Source organism: Marmota marmota, unplaced genomic scaffold (assembly GCF_001458135.2).
Source record: "Marmota marmota marmota unplaced genomic scaffold, marMar, whole genome shotgun sequence".
NCBI lineage: Eukaryota > Metazoa > Chordata > Mammalia > Rodentia > Sciuridae > Marmota > Marmota marmota.
In genome coordinates, this window is record NW_026000240.1 from 4763536 (window position 1) to 4782150 (window position 18615).

Here is an 18615-nt window from a genome sequence, read left to right on the forward strand (position 1 = left end):
CCCAGAGCCACCAAGTATAGGGTATGACTTAGGAATCTGATTTCCTGCTGCCCCATCTCCTTGTGAGCTCCCAGCTCCCCACGCAGGGACTATCAACCTCCTTCCCCCACCCCACCCTGCCAGAGCTCATCTATAAGCATTATGTTCTGGGACTGCCATAGAAAGGCACCATGTGCTGAGTGCTTTAAACAATAGAAATTTGCTTTCTTGAAGTTCTGGAGGCCAGAAATCCAATATCAAGGTCTCTCTCCTTGTCTTGTAGATGGCCATCTTCTCCCTGTATTGTCACATGATCTGTGTGTGTATGTGTGTGTGTGCATGTGCCCCCAGTTAGTTGGTGTTTCTTTTTCTCTCCTTCATGCTCTTCCCATGCCACCCCCTGACTCCCCACATATCCCCGCTGCCACTTCCCTCCTTCTTATAAGGACACAAGTCAGATGGGATTAGGGCCCACTCTTGTGGCCTATTTTAACATAATCACCTTTTTAAAGGCTCTGTCTTCAAATATAAGTCACATTTTTAGGAACTGGGGTTAGGGCTTCAAGGTATGAATTTGGGGAATGCTATCCAACCCATAATAGTTCCCACCACTGCCCCCCACTCAGTTCCTAAGAGAAGGCCTCTTCCTCCTGAGAAAGTCAGATCATCTTTGGTAGATGCCCTCTCTCCTTCCCTCTAAGCCTCGACTTCCCAGCAGCCCAGGGTGAAGGAGGGCAGGGACTCTGGCTTGACCAGTCATGGGAGTCCACAGTTGGCTTTTCCATGCTCTTCCTCTCTAGCATCTTTATGTTCTCCTACCCTCTCCCCTAAGTCCTGGCCTCTGTCTTCTAACCTGTCCTCTTCTCTCACTTCAGGAGAGTCTTTGGCTTGGCATTTCCCATTCTGTCACCCTAGTCCTCTTCTCTTTTGGAGCCCCTTCCCACAGTCTGTCCTCCACCCTTCTGTGGTGGTATTCCTCCTACTAGTCTCAGGTGCTTCCACAGACCCATCTCCATGCAGCTCCTCACGGGGAGCCCCCACCTGGGATCAGACCTGGCCCCTTCTCATCTTTCATCTCATTCTTGCCCCCAAACAACCAACCCAGCTTCACAGTTCCCTCGTTGATCACAGGTTTTATTCTGAAAGCTTTCTTTTCTAGTCTCCACCAACCTCTCTCTAGAATTCTGATCCTGGGCTTCTAGCCTACATACACATTGATTCTTTCATCCACCAAATTCACTTGACTAAGCCAAACATATTTTACTCCTAGATACCATATTCCTTCAAAATAATTTTCCCCATCTATCTAAGCAAGAAACCTTAAAGTAATCCTTCTACCTCCCTCTGTCTCTCAATTGTATTATTTTTTTCTGTGTGAGCCCTGATCAGTGCCTTCTGGGATTAGGCAGTGGCCTCCTAACAGGATACCCTTGTCTTCCAGGTGCCAGAACCACCTGTAGGGGACTTTGAGCCCAGTCTAAGGGAAGTTTCTGTGAGAACTCCCTATTCACAAGGACAAAGGCCTAACTCTCAAACTTGGCATTTGAGACCAGCACTGTCCTGTACAACTTTCTGTAATGGTGAGAGTGTTCTGTCTGCACAGTATGAGAGCTATTACCCATGTGTGGCTCTTGAGCACTCTAAATGTGACTAGTGTAACATGGTAGCCATATTTTTAATTTTCTTTGTGACAATATCTTCACACCATTGGACTCTGTTACCAGCCTTGCCCTCAAGACACCCTGCCGCAGTCTGGCTGGGCACAATCAGGAGCCACTTGTCAAAAGAAACTAACTTTATTTTTAGAACCACACACGCCAAACAAAACAGCCTCTCAGGAAAAATCCTCAGAGCCTCAACTGCCACCACCGGCTTTCCACAAGCCTCTCTCTCCCACACAAGCTTCTCTCCACCTCCCACAATCCTCCTGCTCTTGAGGCCGATTGGCTGGGTCACGTGGGCGGAGCCAAAAAAGTCCCCCAATGAGCAGCTCCGTGGTCTGAAAGGGCAGGGAAACAGTCCAATGAGCATCACCGCAGAGGAGCCAATCAGCTAGATGTTGCTGGGGCCGATGTGAGCCAATCAGCTAGATGTTGCTGGGGCCGCTGTGAGCCAATCATCAGCCGGCAGCTGGAAGTTAGCCGGCAGCTGGAAGTTTGCTGGCAGCTGGAAGTTTGCTGGGGCCCCTTTGGCTGTGGCTCTCAACAACACCCTCCACCATACACCACCCTGCTCTCCGCTCAAAGCCCTGTCTGCTGCTGACCTGGGAGCTCTTCCTTCCCTAGTCCCCAGGTCCTTCTCATGCCCCACAGCCTTTTGACCAGGTCCCCAGCCCACAGTGTTGTGTCTGTCTTCTGCGTAAACAACCACACTGACTAGCACATTTTTAAAATTATTATTTCTGTTTAACTTTTCTTTTTGTTTTAGTCAGCTCTTTCGCTGCTGTGACTAAAAGACCCCACCAGAACAATTGTAGAGAAGGAAAAGTTTATTTAAGGGCTCACAGTTTCAGAGGTCTCAATCCGTAGACAGTGGGCTCCATTCCTCAGGGCCTCAGGTGAGGCAGGAACAACATGGCAGAAGAATGTGGCAGAGGAAGCTCACATGGTGATCAGGAAACAGAGAGAGAGAGACTCCACTTGCCAGGTGCAAATATATATCCCAAAGCCACACCCCAGTTCCCACCTCCTCTAGCCACACCCTAATACTTCAGTTATCACTCAGTGAATCCCTATCAGGGGATTAATTCACTGATTGGGTTAAGTCTCTAACAACCTAAATTATTTCTCTTCTGAACTTTCTTGCATCGTCTCACCCATGAGCTTTTGGGGGACACCTCACAATCAAACCATAACCTTTTGAAATAATTTCAGACTTTGAGAAAAATTACAAAATGAGTACAAATAATTCTTACATACCCTTCATTCAGATTCCTCAGATATTAACATTTTACTGTTTAGTTTTTCCTATGTCCTTTCCCTCTCTTTTTCTCATCTCTCTCCTTACCTCCCCCCCCCACATATACATATACATACATGTATATACATATACTTATGTTTTATGAGCAGTTTGAAAGAAAGTGGAATCCATAATACTCATACACGTCAATATTTCAGTGTGGATTTTCCCTAAAAACAGGGATAATTTCTTATAAATACACAGTTTGATGGTTAAAATAGGAAACTAACACTGATACAATACCATTATCTTATTTACTGACCTTATTCAAGTGTTGCCAAATGTCCTATAAATATCCTTTATGGCAAAAGGTTTAAAAACAAGACATAAAAAAAGCCCTTCCAGCTGTATACACATCCTAATAGTCAGGGCGTTGAAGATAAGCCTTGACTAAGATTACATAGTTTGGTTTGCCCCCAGAACCCCGGCAGGAGTGTACTGGTTGGCATTTGCCTGGCACATAGAAGACCCTCTGATTTGGGAGAAGGGTGGATGGAGAATTAGCGCAGTGAGCCAGGGTGAACCTGGGGAAGCAGGCCTCGACCTGGGCCTAGCCCCGTAGTTGTAGCCATCAGCTCCGTGTTCTCAGGGTGCTTCTGTTGGTTTGCCTCCTTTGGGCAGCCATCCTGGGGAATTCAGTCAGGTGGCAGGCTCTTCCCTCTGTAGAAATGCATGGCTCATCTTTCATGCAGTTAGCTAAGCTGCCTGTGGTCACCAGCAGCTCCACAGCCAGCCCAGGACATGGTGCTGATGCTCTGCAGTCCTCAGAGGTGAAGCTACATAGTTGTGTAATTGTTAAAAGTAACTCACTCAAACAGTTATCTAGGGCCTAATGTGTGCCAGGCACACTGGGTATGTGGCAGTAAGCAAAGAAAAATCCTTGCCCTCAGAAAGCGTACACTTTAGTGGGTGGGAACTGCTAACAGCAAATAAGTATATGGCTAGTCACATGGTACCTGGAGGGGATAGTTCCTCAATGTAGAGCTGGTAAGGAGGTCAGAGGCTGCAATTTGTAAAGAGTGGCAATGGACAGTCTCATGGGTGAAATGGCTTTCCCACTTTTTGTATTAAGGTGTAATTTCCCTGCAGTAGTCTTCATCCTTTCAAGTGCACAGTTCTGTGAGCCTTGACAAACTTGGATAATCACATGATGACTACCCCAGTCCAGATAAGAATTCTGTCGCCTCTGTGCCCTTTGATAGTCAGCCCTCCCACCCCATCTCTGGCAGCCATTGATCTGTTCTCTGTCCTTATAGTTTTGCCTTTTCTAGAATATCATATACCTAGAATTACACAGCACAAAACCTTTAGAATCTGGTTTCTCATAGCTGTAATTCCTCCGTGTTGTATGTACCCACAGTTTGTTCCTTTTTGTTGGTGAGAAGTATTTCATTGTATCACTGTTCCATGACCATCCATTCTCCAGTTGGGGGACACTGGCATATCTTCTGATTTGGGGCAATTATATATATGGCCACTGTAAGCTTCACAGGCAGGTGTTTGTGTGCATGTACATTTACAGTCACTTCAATAAATAGGTTAAAGGACTTTTGAGCAAAGATCCAAAAGAGATATGAAAACAAGCTATGAAAATAGTTGAGGATATGTCTGCCTATGTACCATATTACTTAGCCAAGTGGATAGATTTGTACTGTACAACTTTTCTTTTTGAGTCATTTTTCTTATTTGAGTTATTTAGAGAAAGTAGGGTAGGAAGAGAGGATGGCATTCATTCATTGATCTATTCAACAAACATTAAAAAAAAAAAAAAAAAGAAGCCACCAGTCCACAGTCTGTGACCCAAAGGAAGCCTGGGATCCTTGGATCCACACCAAAGGCTAATTTTAGTTGCTTTATCTGACATAATTTCCTCTATGGCAGTTTCCTGAAAGTTAGGGTAAGAGAGTAGTTAGTCAGTTTGGGGTTATCTTCTATGAATAGGACTATGGCTTCAGCATTTTTTGAGTTTTTGATCTCATTGGAGGCTCCAGGGACTCTTCCAGAGGCCCCTGAGAACTCACGTCCATTTGATTATGAGGTTGTTTGTAGGAGAAGCTCAGGGAGATGTCTGGAGAGACATATTCAAATGAGGGTTCCCCCCAGATGAGGGGCCAGTGGGCAAGACAGCATCCTCCCAGGATTCAGGGGCTTTGTGGAAAAACAGAGCAGACAGAAAATAACTTGTGAACATTTTCATTTCAGGTGATGCAACTGTGAAAAAGAAACCTGCCCCCAAGACACCTCCGAAGGCAGGTAATTAGTTGTGACTAATTACCTGGGGCCAGGCAGTCATCTGCCAGGGGGGCTTTCCTTTACCCTACTAGACTGGCCTACTGGGTATATGATCAGAAGACCCTTCCTCAGTTCAAACTCTGTATTTATCAAGCGGAATCTGCTCCTTGAACAGGGCCTCTGGCCAGCCTGGTGCCTGGGCCTCTTTCCTGCTGCATCCTTCCCTTGTAGACATAGCAGCTCTCTCATCCCTTCAGCGAAATTCTGCCACACCCTCCGCCCTCTGCTCTGCCCCCATGTGGAGGACCCACTTTGTGCTGCTTCTGTTTCCTACTCTGATATGTCTTTGTTTACAGACTCCCTGACTGTTCTCCACGGAAGGGTGTGAAGTGCATTGATCCTGTCAGCTAGATGGTCCAGGAGTCAGATGGCAGGGCACTAGCAAATTAATAACTGAATGAGTTAAGCCTGGTGAGGAGCACTGGGCACAGGGGCTGCAATTTGTAGAGGGCGACTAGGGATGATCTCATGGGTGAAATGGCTTCTTCCCACTTTTTGTATTAAGGTGTAATTTCCCTGCAGTATTCTTCACCCTTTCTAGTGCACTGTCCTGTGAGCCTTGACAAACTTGAACAATCACATGATGACCACTCCATTAGCTCCAAACCCACGAACAGTCTTTCCTGTAGGATGTAGGGTATAAGATGTAGATTCAAACAACTGGGGTGAGATGCAAATTCCAATGTGACCAATAAGTGGAGAATTATGGCATATAAATTGTGTGGGTCACACCAAAGGAAATCAGGATAAAGAAAAGAATAAACCTAGCTTGTCCCTGAGCTCAGATATTCTGGAACAAGGGTCAGCGCCCTCAGGCGCTGGCAAGGGAGGAGCCAGCATCCCAGCATAGATAGTAAGTGACATCAGTGAGGCCAGAAGGCCTGGGATCTCCTCCATCTTGCTCATTTTCTGCCTGTCCTCTCCAGCTATGCCTCCTCAGATCATCCAGTTTCCCGAGGACCAAAAGGTGCGTGCAGGAGAGTCGGTGGAGCTGTTCGGGAAAGTGACTGGCACCCAGCCCATCACCTGTACCTGGATGAAGTTCCGAAAGCAGGTCAGTAACAGGAGGGGGTGGCCTGAAGACAACTCATAGCCCCTGAGCCAAAAGGAGTGAGAAATGTTTTTCATCAGTTTAGAGAGACCCCCCCCCCGACACACACCTACCCATCATCCACCCACCAAACCTAAGTTTTACTAACAGTTTCTTCCAAGTTTACCAAAATCCCTGCTTTATAGATAATTTGTAAAATAAAACTACTCGTGGGTCTAATCCCATCATGGTATCTGCCTAGAATCCCATTCAGAGTCAGGAAAATTAAACCAAGACCTCAGATGACGGCTCAGATACCATGAGCTCTGTGTAATCCCGTACTAGCCTGCTGATTCCTTCTGTGATAACGGCTTAAACTTGCCACAGGCTGAAAAAATCAAGGTGCATCTTAGTGTTCAGAGAGTAAATTATATATTGAATAGAATTTTGGCTCTCAGACTAAGACTTACAATGATGATTCCTGTGGAAAAGTGTTTGAATTTCCAACGAGCTTTTAAAGGAACTTGGGGGACCCAGCCTTTCCACCACTGCCGCATGGGTAGTGTGTGCCCATGTGTGTGATCAGAAGAGGTACTGGAATGGTGGGCTGGCTCTGGATCAGGAGCCCTACAGAAGGTCTTCTATTGCTCGTTTCCATGCCATTCAAATTGCTCTACGCTCAGCAATGAGCTGCTAGTATCAGGGAGGACTGTAGGATGGGAATCAGAGATGGAGACGAAAAGCTGGCCTTTGGCATCCCAAGGACATTTGCCCTGGCTTGTCTGGGCTACTATTATCTGAAATAAGACAGAATCTCATCCCTTTTCAGAGACATCTGGCCAAGCCCCAGCTCTGTCAATCAGTGTTGGGAATGTTCTGTGTCTGTGCTGAACACAGAGGTGCCACTGTCCCTGTGTGGCTGTTGAGCAGTGAGGTGTGGCTAGCAACCAAGGAACTAAATTTTTGATTTCAACTAATTAAAGATTGTTAAACAATTTTGTTGAGATATAATTCATGTAGTATAAAAATTCATCCTTTTGAAGTATACAATTCAGTAGTTTTGACAGATTCCTAAGGTTGTACAAGCATCATTGTCTAATCTCACCCTCACTCACTTCTTTAAGTTACAGGCTCACCAGCAGCCATTCCTTCCCTTCCTCCTGCCTCTGACAATGCTACCCTGGGTTCTGTCACCATACACTTGCCTATTCTGGACATTTCATTTAAGTGGAATCAGACAATATATCACCTTTTGTGTCTGGATTTTGTGTGTGTGTGGTGCTGGGGATTGAACCCAGGGCCTCACACATGCTAGGCAAGTGCTATAACACCAATCCCCACCCCAGCCCTTCTTGTAGGGAGACGGGTCCTGGGGATTGTACCCATGGGTGTTTCACTACTAAACTATATCCCCAGATTTTTTAATATTTTTACTTTGTGACAGGGTCTTGCTAAGTTGCTGAGGCTAGCCTGGAACTTGCAATCCTCCTGCCTCAGCCTTCCAAGTTGCTGGGCTTACAGGTGTGCACCACCAGGTTTATCTTAGATGTTTGTTTGTGTTTTCTTTCTTAGCATAAAGTTTTCAAAGCTTGCCAATGTTGTAGCATGAATCAGTACATTATTTCTTTTTATAGATGAATAATAAAGACCACATTTTGTTATCCCATTCATCAGTTGATGGATCTGTTTCCACTTCATTGAAATTTAAATAGCCACGTGTAGTTCTCAGCCACTGCATTGGTCAGCACAGCAGAGGCGGGAGCCCACTAGGGTGTGTTTTGTGGCTGCCCTGGCTCAGATGCATTCTATCATCCCACCCCGGAGTAGTAGCAAGAGACTGGTCCCCTCCTGAGCTAGCTGAGATAGATTGTCCACCATGCCCATCCCTGATCTGGACACCCTCAGGGAGCCTGAGGTGGGAGAGGAGGGATTTAGGGGGAACTCAGAGTCAAGATGGAGCCCCCCACAGCTTGTCCAGCAGTGTCTCTTGGAGTAAGAGCCAGGGAGGAGCCCTCTTCCTTTCCTGGCCCAAGTCTCCAGCGGCTGCTCCACCCTCCATTACCAGATCCAGGAGTCCGAGAACATCAAGGTGGAGAACAGCGAGACTGGCAGCAAGCTCACCATCCTGGCTGCACGCCAGGAGCACTGCGGCTGCTACACGCTGCTGGTGGAGAACAAGCTGGGCAGCAGGCAGGCCCAGGTCAACCTCACTGTCGTGGGTGAGTCTGGACACTGGGTGGCATGGAGGTTGGGGGATAGGGTAGACGTGAGCCCCAGGCGGGATGCCCAAATCTCAGGATCTCACCATTGTCCCATCTTTCTCTTTGCCCATGGCCTTTGTCCCCCAGCCTCCCCTTTCCTAGCTCTTACCCTATATCTGTCCTTCAAGCTGGCGCAGAACTCTAGATCCTGCCCTCACCCCCACCCCCAGCACCATTTCTTCCTATGAGGTCCCTCCTGGCTTCCCCATCGTTCTGAACACTGGAGATCCTGGGCCCCTCCACTTCTCACTCCCTCCTGATGGCCTTTAATGCCTTCTCCTTCGTGTCTGCTACCATCTGTGTCCCCTTAAAAATCCCCACCTGGATTCAGTGCTCCCTTCCAACTTCACTGCTCCTGGGTCTGACTTCGGGATGCCACAAACTCAAGGTTAGACTCCAGGCTCAGCTAAGACAGTGCTGTCCTTGTCTCTGGCCAGCATTGTTTCTCAAGCTCCTCCCCCCGCAGGCCTCGGCCTCTCACTCTGAGATCCAGGACATCAGGCATGAATTTCCTCAACTTTGTGATCCCATACCTCCAGGAGTCTACTTCTGTCCCACCATTACTTCACCCTCTAGGCTCTGGGGTGGCCCACCTTGGTTGCACTTGAGGCTGCCCCCTTATCCTGTGCTCTAGATCCCAGGTTCTTGGAGATCCACCTCCCTGCTTCTCCTTTATATTCCACCTCTCTGCTCTACTGATTTCTCCCACAGCCCACAGATGTGGCCATCTTAGCCAAACACACAGGCATATAATATTTCGTCTTGCTGTAGTCCCCTGCCCCCCATCTTCCTCTCCTGTCTCCCATCACCCCTTTGGGCAAACCCTTTGCAGGGTCAGCTTCTTCACCCCTAGCACTCTTCAGCCCCTCACACCTCACCCCCATACTCCATTAGTCTGCGGGGCCTGCTCTTCTGAGAGTCCTCCTAATCCGAACTCCCTTTTCCTCATCTCCAACACCCTGTAATAAGTTGAGTCCCTTTCCAGACCAATTCTCAACTCATCTTCCTCTTTCCTAATCAGTTTTCAAGCCCTGGCCAGCTCTCTCCTAAAACACCAAAATCACTCTCTTAACTGCTCCTCACCATTAGCCATGCTCAGCTCCATCAGTCTTGGCTTTTCAAGGGGCAGGTGCTCAGCACAGCAGAGGAACAAACAGATGAAGGAGCGACAGATGGAGAGTAGACCGTGTCTTGTGCCTGTGTGGGCCTTTGCATGTTGAGCTCATGAAAGCCTTTGAACTGGTGTTCACTGATGTATTTAATGAGACTTGTTGTGGGTTTTGCATTTGTTCTTGGCTTTCAAGTTTATGGGGTACTTTTGTGAAAATTAGAAAAAGAAACCCCCTGGGCAAAGTGTAAATGCTGCACCCTTAGGGTTCATGGCTGGGCCTCAGGGAGCAGAGGTTGACCTCAACCCCTCCGCTGGACCCTTATGCCATGCACAAAATTCTCAACTGTGCATTACCCTTAACTTTGACTAGTCCTGCTAGCTAGACTTCCCCATGTGTGTTCCTGGTGCACACACCAATGGGCATGCAGAACATGCATATTCTGCATGTTCTGAGAACAGGACTCATGTGGCTATAGTGCTTGGAACTCTTCCCCTGGAATCTCTCTATGGAAGTATCTAGACATTAGGTTGGAAGCTGGAGAAGAGGACTCTAAAGGACTTTTGTAACCCCGACATTCTATGGTGCCCTGACTTGGATCCCAATTGCCCTTCTTCATCCTCATCTCATATGCTTAGGACTTAGGACTTAGGTGGACAGGGATGCTTCCAGCCTTACCGAGGGGAAACGGAAGACTGGTAACAAATAACAGTGCATCAGGGACCACATGGAAGTTGGATCTTGAGCACTCAGATACCTGTCCTCCAGATACTACTTATGGGTGTGTGAATGGGTACAGAATGTCCCCAAATATGAAGGAAGCCTCTGTCTAGAAAACTCATCTAGAGGGTGATGTGCAGGCTTTTGGAGAAACGTCTGCATACCAGGAAGGTGCTGACATCAGTTCCCCCATTTTTTCCACACTGAGCCTTGGGAAACCCTGCCGCATCTCCCTCCAGGACCTGAGCAGCTGGGGAAGAGGGAGTCTTTTCCACCCAGGTGAATAGGGAAGATAGGAGGACAAAGGACAAAGGTGGGGAGACAAGTGGCGTGGCCAATGAACTTGCCCAAAGCACATACTAGAACAGACCATGGGTTGCAGACCCAGTGAGGCTCCCTAGATGGGAAGAACCCCCTAGAAGACCGCTGGACACCAGGGTCCCAGGAGAGAGGATTCACCCCGTCTGGTCTGCATTTCTCTGTTTGCCTTCTCTCCTGCCCTCCCCTCCCCATGCCTCTGTCTCTGCCCATGCTCTCCTCCATCTACTTCTGTCATTCTGGCCCATTTCCCCTTTTCCTTTTCTTCCTCTGACCCCTTTGATTCCTTAGGTCAGGAGTTTGGGATCTGAGAGGGGAATGGGTTCCTCATTCCTAAAGGGGGAAAAGGATCCTCTCCTCACTCTTTCTCTCTTTTGCGACTCCAGGTGCTTATTTCCTTAATTTCCCCCAAGGAGTCAGGAACTTTGGGGGATTGGTCCCGAGAGCTGTATGTTTAGAGCAGTATCTGAAAGTTGGCTTGGCCCTGCTCCCGAGTCCTATCAGCCGGCATCAGCTTCCACTCTTCCTTGGTGTTCCTGCTCATCTGTCCTGCTTGGGTAACGGGGCTCAACAGCTTTGAACTGTTTCTCTGGAACCAGCGCCCCCACCCCCATCCTGGCCACCCCCGCGTGGTGCCATACACTCCCCTCCTCCATCCCCACTGCATGGGCTACAGTTGTGCCCTTTTATGGTTGAGTTTCTTATTCTCCGTGGCCAGTGCTGACAGGGCCATTGGTGTGGCTGCCCGCCAGCTGGCAGAAGTAGCATGCTAAATGCCGTCCTGGGAGGGGAATGGAATGGAGAGCAGGGCTTTCTGTCTGCCTCCCCCTCGCAGGGCTAAGAATAGAATTGCTCAATAAAATGAGGACTTGCATTGATGGGAGCAGCGAAGCCGCATTCATTCAGGGCCCATGAATTTAGAATTAGTCCAAAATAAACCAGGACTAAGCTGATTTACCTGTGTGTATCCAGGGACAGCTGTGTATTATCTCATCAGCGTTTATTAAGTAGACGTGAAATGTAAATGAGATAAAACAGGAATTGCTCGGCCTGCTCTGGACAGTTTTCAAGCATTTTAGAAGCATCTATTTACCGGCCAACTAAATAAGGCCACTTCAATGCAACTTCCACTTGTTAGCAGTAAACTTCTTTTATGGCATGTTCTTTGAAGAGCTAGTTTCTTTGCAGATATTCTATTATTCCTATTTTTAAAACAATAGTAAAAACTAGCCTTTCCCTCAGTTAGTTTCAATGAGTGATGCTTAGCTATTTTGGAGGCTTATTATTATTTTAAGAGGCAGCCCAGGAATTTGAGATGCTCTGTCTCTTCCTGCCCCTGACCCCTGGTCTGCTGCCTGAGGGAGGAGGGAGGGCTGTTCCAGGAGGAGGGAGTGAGCCGCAGATCCAGATGGATTCCTTACCTTCACCCACCCAGCACCAGAAAAATAGGTCTCTTTGAATAACTTTAAAAGAGAAAAAACAAAACAGAGAGAACCCCAAATGCCCAATAATCCCCAAATACCATCTGAGTTTGGAACTTGCATGATTTACAAGAGATTTCCCTTCATAATGCCTGGCTTGAGCTAAGTAAAATGCTTTCTTGATCTCCTCCTACCCTAGCCTGGAAAGTACCAAGCCCTGAAGCAGGGTCCTGAGGCTTTGTGGAATCTCCTTTTGGCTCTGTCCCTGACTAGCTGGGTTTCCTTGGTGAGCAGAGTGCCTTAGCCTCTGAGGGTGAGGATGATCCATGTAGATGACCATGGGGGGCCCTGCCAATAGCTGCTGGATTCAGCACCAGTGGAAAGATGTCCAGGCAGATTAGGCCCAGCCACAGATGGACTTCACATGGGCACCCACAGAGAGGGCAAGGGCAGATTCTCTAGTGGGAAGCTTCACAGACAGGATCCTCCGTTTTCCCCAGAAATAAGAACGTTTGCTGAGCACAGAATCCTGAAGCTGGTACCATGAGGGACCCTTTTCTTAGAAGCAATTCCCATTCTGTCAGTCAAGTCTCCAGGGAAGCCTGGGAGAATTCTGAGGAAGTGTGGGGCTCCTGGCCGCAGACACTGAGCCAGCCACCCCTTGGCCAGGCGCTGCCCAGCACGTCTTTCCCACACTGTGTCTGTCTTTGGCGTGGAGGCTTATGGGAGCATGCTGATCCATCCTGAGGGTTCTCACCTCTGGCCAGCTCAGCCTCTGTGTGGGGTCTGTAGGTACAAAGAACAGAAAACATGAGGCACAGCCTGTGGCTCTAAGGAGGCTCCCAATCTTGTAAGACTTCAGAGCTGGGTCTTTTCTGACCCTCTTCATTGGGCACCAATTATGTGGTGAAGTTTCACTTGGAATTAAACCCTCCCTCCCCAAATTTTGTATCTTCTCTTGTGCTATAGGAGGTGAACTATGTACTAAGTAAGTTAGAGACCCCTGTAATAGGAAAGGTCCAAATACTACCTCTGATACAATGCTCATTCCTCCAACTTGTCTTTTCTTGGTCAAAACAGAAGGGAGAAAATTTGCCCATGGAGTGTATCTGCATTCAGGGACACCCTCCATAACCAGCTGTGTCCAGTCACATGTCTCCCAGGCACTGGGGTAGGGCAGTGAGCGTTTCATCTCTCTGTAGGCTTTTTTACTTCCTTAGCTGGTCTTGAGAAGACTTGAACCACTTGCTGCTAAGAGAGTTTAGAGTAATAAACATCTTAGCCAACACCAGAAATGTTTCTAAAAAGACCAATATATCTTTCAGAACAAACAGTTTTTCTAAGAGAACATATTAAACAACCAGTGAAAGTGGTTCCATCACACGTCTCCAGCATGGCTGCAACACTAGGAAGTGGCTCTGACAAGCTCCCAGAATCATTCTCAGGGCAAGATCCAGGCTTGGGTTGTTGGGGACAGATTTGGATTTTGAGCTGGAATGTGAAGAAGCAGAGCTGGGGAGGGGCGAGAACGACTATGTAAATATAAGAATATGTATTTGTATGTGTGCATTCTTGTGTACGTACACACAAGCAGAGTTTTCTTCCCTCTGCCTGGTCACGGGGTCATTTGCAGGAATTCCCTTTGGCCTTCCTGTCTAGCTGGGGTGGGAGAGTAGAAGTCAAGTAGTTTACTTGTCTGCATTTGTTTCCACGATCCTTGCAAAAACCCCTAAGAGATAGGTACATATTAACACCATTTTCCAAATGAGAAAGACAGACAAACAGGTCTCAAACTTACTAGGGTTCACATATTTATAAATCCACATAGCATTGTTTAAATTGCCAGTTTGTGAGGCTCCATGAACTCAAACTGTACTCTGGGGATGAGGGGATTATCTCTACTTAACACACATATCTGTAACCAACCATCTACAGAAACTAAATCTGAAAAATAGGAGTTTTGTTCAGATATGCAACTAACAACAACAACAAAAAAAAAAATCATCAAAACTCAAGAATCTCATTAAAGTGTTAACTACCATGGTTTGACCTAAAATTGGCAGCCTTACTGGTTCTGAGCCCAGATCACCTGAAGGGAAATGCTGGCTAGCCCAGAGGGCCACTTCTTATTAGTGCCCTCAGCCTTATTTCCTGTCCCTTAGTCAGGAATCGCTGGGATTTGCTATTGCAGTTCGCTTTTGAAATTCTTTGTGTCATTGTACACCAGTCCTATGAGAACAGAGAGGGAGAGCAGGGACTGGAGGTGTAGCTCTGTGGTACAGCGCATGCTTAGCATGCATAGGCAGGAGGCCCTGACTTCAATCCCCAGCACCAAAAGCAAAGCAAAACAACAACAAAACAAAAGAGGTAGGTAGGGGTGATTTGTTGTGTGCTATAAAGTTAGAACAAAACTCCTGTAACAGAGATAGCAATGACTAGTCAAGGACTTCCTAAGAACTTCTCACAACAACCTTGTGACTCAGATGCTATTACTATCTACATTATCCCGATGAAGAAACTGAGGCAGAGCAGTTAAAAGCTACCGGAGCAGGTCTGTGTTCCAACCTGAATCTGTGTGACTTCAGAGCTCAACCACTATGGTATCTGGTCCCTCTGTGGGGTGGATGTTTCTCAAGTTCTAGAGAAAGTGGAGGCAGACCTTTGGTTATGTCACAGGTCACTGGCCTCTGACATGAAGGACACACACACACCCTCAACTCTCTCCCAATACATATTTTTGATGGGAAATAGTCCACGCCTCCTAAGCAGCTTCCTCAATCTGTTTACTCTGAAAAATATGTTTATGACTTGAGCAGACTACAGGAAATCATGACTTGTCGTTTGGAAAATTAGCCAGAAAAAGTTTTTTTCCAAGCAAGTAGGTATGTGTGGGGCTTTCTGTGCTGTCGATGAGAAATGAGAACCAGAATAGGTCCCTCCACGTGGATTCACAAGGCTGCTTCTCCCCACAACAGAGCTAATTCAAGAATGTTCTTGGGCTGGGGATGTAGGTCAGTGGTAGAGCACTACATGTGCCTACATGTGGGAGGCCCTGCACTATCCCCAGCACCATAAAAAAGAGGAGGAAAAAGAATGTTTTTCCCTGCAGCTCTGGAGAGTTTGGGTGATATTTGCTTCTCTAATCCCCAGATAAGCCAGACCCCCCAGCTGGCACGCCTTGCGCCTCTGATATCCGGAGCTCCTCGCTGACCCTGTCCTGGTACGGCTCTTCATATGATGGGGGCAGTGCCGTACAGTCCTACAGTGTTGAGATCTGGGACTCGGTGGACAAGACGTGGAAGGAACTAGCCACATGCCGCAGCACCTCTTTTAACGTCCAGGAACTGCTGCCTGACCGCGAGTACAAGTTCCGCGTGCGAGCAATCAATGTCTACGGAACCAGTGAGCCGAGCCAGGAGTCTGAGCTCACAGCCGTGGGAGAGAAACCGGAGGGTAGGCTACTCCACCTTTTGCCCATTTGAGATGAGTGTGCATGAATGAGCTTAAGTGTGTAAAGACTGTGCCGAGAGGGGTGCACAGGAAGGATGAAACATGAGCAATGGCTGGTGGGGCCTTTCGTGGCCTTGATTTCTAAGGTTGTGATGCTGATTCATACTTTTAAAGAAGTACATAGGACCTTTGAAAAGTCACTGAGCCTGTGGACTGGGGCAGTGGCTTGGATTTGGATTGTTTGCCTAGCATGCGCCAAACACTGGGTTTGATCCCCTAAACTTCAAAAGAAACACATTGAACCAGCAATTTTAGTACTGTGCCACCATCGGGTGATAGTGTCGGGACTTGGGATGCAAAGACAGATAAGACAAGGAGCTTCAGTCTAGGGGGACAGATGTATATACAGCCAACTACAATGAGATAGGGTACATCTTACTGCAGTGTTACAAACAGAGCTGAGGGAATGTGGCAGAAAGCATGGAGAATTTATCTTGCAGACTGGAGGTTTCCTGGAGGAGGTGACACTTCAGCCATGTCTTGGAAAAGGGATTAGGATTCCAAGAGGCACGGAAGGCATGATCAAGGGCAGGAAGTGATGGAAGTGGTGGGCTTTTGGAGAAGCTGGTGTGTAGCCAGGGCATATGTTGTGTGAGACAGAAGAGGAAGTAAGATAAAAGGCAGTTTAGGTAAAGTTGTAAAATTCATCAAAAATTTTCAGCAGGGGATTGAGAATATGCCATCTGTGGACCAGCAGCCTTGGCATCCTGGGAGCTTGTTAGACTGCAGACTCTCGGCCCCAACACCTCAGACCTTTGGAGTCTTTGTTTTATGGGATCCACTTCTCAGAGATTTGTGTGCTCATCAAAGTTTGAGAAGCCCTAGGATGGAGGATGAGTGATAGGGAGGAGATTGGAGTCTGCCAGGTACCAGATGGGCCTCTGTGGGGTCGTCCAGAAGAGGGATGAGAAAGGCATGAAGGAAAGCCTCAGGAGCTAGAATGGGCCATTCCTGATATCCTTTTGGTTCGAGAGTTGAGGGGGGAATTAGAAGAGTCTAAGGTGACTCACAGTTCCTGGCTGGGTAACTGAGCACAAATTCAAGAGCCAATTAGAGGTTTATTATTGTGAGTCATCGTGGCTGATGTACATTGAGCACCTGCCATGTATTAATATGCTAATCACTTTACATGCATCATTTCATTCAGTCCTAGTAAACCAATGAAGTAGATTCTGTCATCATACCCATCTTACAGGCAGGAAATGAGGGTTAGCAGGGTGAAGCTGCTTGCCCAAGGTCACAAAGCTTGTGAAAGGTGAGTGGAAGCTTGAACTGAGAGCCATCTGGCCTAAAGCCTGTAATCCTTTGGCCAGACCAAGGGAAGGGTAGGGCTTGGGGCAGGAAAGGACATGGAGGGCTGGGCATGGTGGTGCACACCTGTAATCTCAGCAACTCAAGAGGCTGAGGCAGGAGGATGGCGAGTTCAAAGCCAGCCTCAGCAATTTAGCAAGGCCCTGGGGCTTGAGTGACTTGGAGGTTAGATAACAGGGAGTACTGGAGGAGATGGGGGCTCCCGTTTCAGACAGGTTGAGTTGAAAGACATCCAAGAGAAGGGGACTTAAGATTACTGAGTCCAAGACTCAGGAGGAAGGTTAAGCAAGGGTTGCACATTTGGGAGTCTCCACTGTTTAACTGATAACTGAAGCCAGGGGTATTGATGAGATCACCCAGAGGAAGACAGAGAAAGTTTACACCAATAGCATGCTGCAAGAGTCTGCAGGACCAGGAGAAAGGATTGGGAGAGGAGAGAACTAGGAGGAGGTTGGAGTCCATTGTAAAAGCAGGGGGAAGGAGCAAGTTAAGAAATGTTAAACTGAAAGAGATGAAGGATCAGAAGGATCTTTGGATTCAGCCCTTTGGTTGGTAGTAAGCTTTGAGATCAAAGTCCATAGAGTTTCCACAGGGTGAAAAACTGGTTGTTCTGGTTAGGAAATAGATAGAAGAAAGAGAGGCCAAGAATGTGGAACATTATCTCAAGGAGTTTTGTGGGAAGAGCAGGAAAGGTGTGCCGTGAAGTTAAGATACAGTTAGGGTTGGGGGCAGTAAAAGATGTGGAGGGCCAGGCATGGTAGTGCGCATTTGTAATCTCAGCAACTCAAGAGGCTGAGGCAGGAGGATCATGAGTTCAAAGCCAGCTTCAGCAATTTAGAGGCCTAAGCACTCAATGAGACCCTATCTCATTTTTTAAAATTATTTTTTAGTTATAGATGGACACAATATCTTTATTTTATTTTTATGTGGTGCTGAGGATAGAATTCAGTGCCTCATGCATGCTAAGCCAGCACTCTACCTCTGAGCCACAAACCCAGCCCTAAATAAAACATTTTTTAACGGGGCTGGGGATGTGGCTCAGTGGTTAAACACCTCTGGGTTCAATCCCCAGTACAAAAAAAAAGAAAGAAAGAAAGAACATGGACAGATACAAGGGATTATGCTCTTGGGGAGAGCAGAGCTTAAGAGTGTGAGGCAGAGACATTTGTGGGAGACTCAAGTGCCAAAGGAGATGGGGAGGGAGCTCTCCTAGAAGTAACCAGACACATCATGAGTGTGGAAGTGTCCTTACCTCTCTTGAATTTTAAAAATTGGGAATAAAAATTGGCAACCTCAGTTTCCTAACCTCATAAATTTTCACTTTCTATTTAAAAGAGGGTTCCAGAAAGAAAGACAGGAGACACCAATGGAAAACATACTGACTTCGCTCTGTCACCCCAGCAGCCTGTGTGCTGGGCACCGTTACCCCTGAGCTCCAGGGAGGCACCTGGGCAGCTCCTGAGAGCCTCAGCTGGCATCAGGTTCTGTTGGGGGAATCTGAATAACAAAACCACCCTCTGCCGCCCTCTTACACCCCTCCCCACATCACACACCAGTCTGAAACGGGCAGAGTCAGGAGCAGGCAGGACAGGGAGGGGGCCAGGAGAGGACCAAGTTCCAGTCTGTATGTTTTCTGGATATGACTTGGAAGAGTAACAGGAAAAGGGAGAACTGTGGTGAGAAATGTTCATGGGCTAGAAGGGACA

General features: G+C 47.5%; 1 protein-coding gene across 11 annotated transcripts in view; it reads left to right on the top strand.

Moving 5' to 3' along the window:
* Mylk (myosin light chain kinase) overlaps nt 1-18615 on the top strand; it is a 182713-nt gene that overhangs the window by 124809 nt on the left and 39289 nt on the right. For all 11 annotated transcript variants that reach the window (XM_048794157.1, XM_048794159.1, XM_048794160.1 and 8 more), the window contains 4 exons: nt 5140-5190; nt 6156-6283; nt 8325-8478; nt 15239-15541. In XM_048794157.1, coding sequence (XP_048650114.1) covers nt 5140-5190; nt 6156-6283; nt 8325-8478; nt 15239-15541 — 636 coding nt within the window. The remainder of the gene's footprint in view (nt 1-5139; nt 5191-6155; nt 6284-8324; nt 8479-15238; nt 15542-18615) is intronic.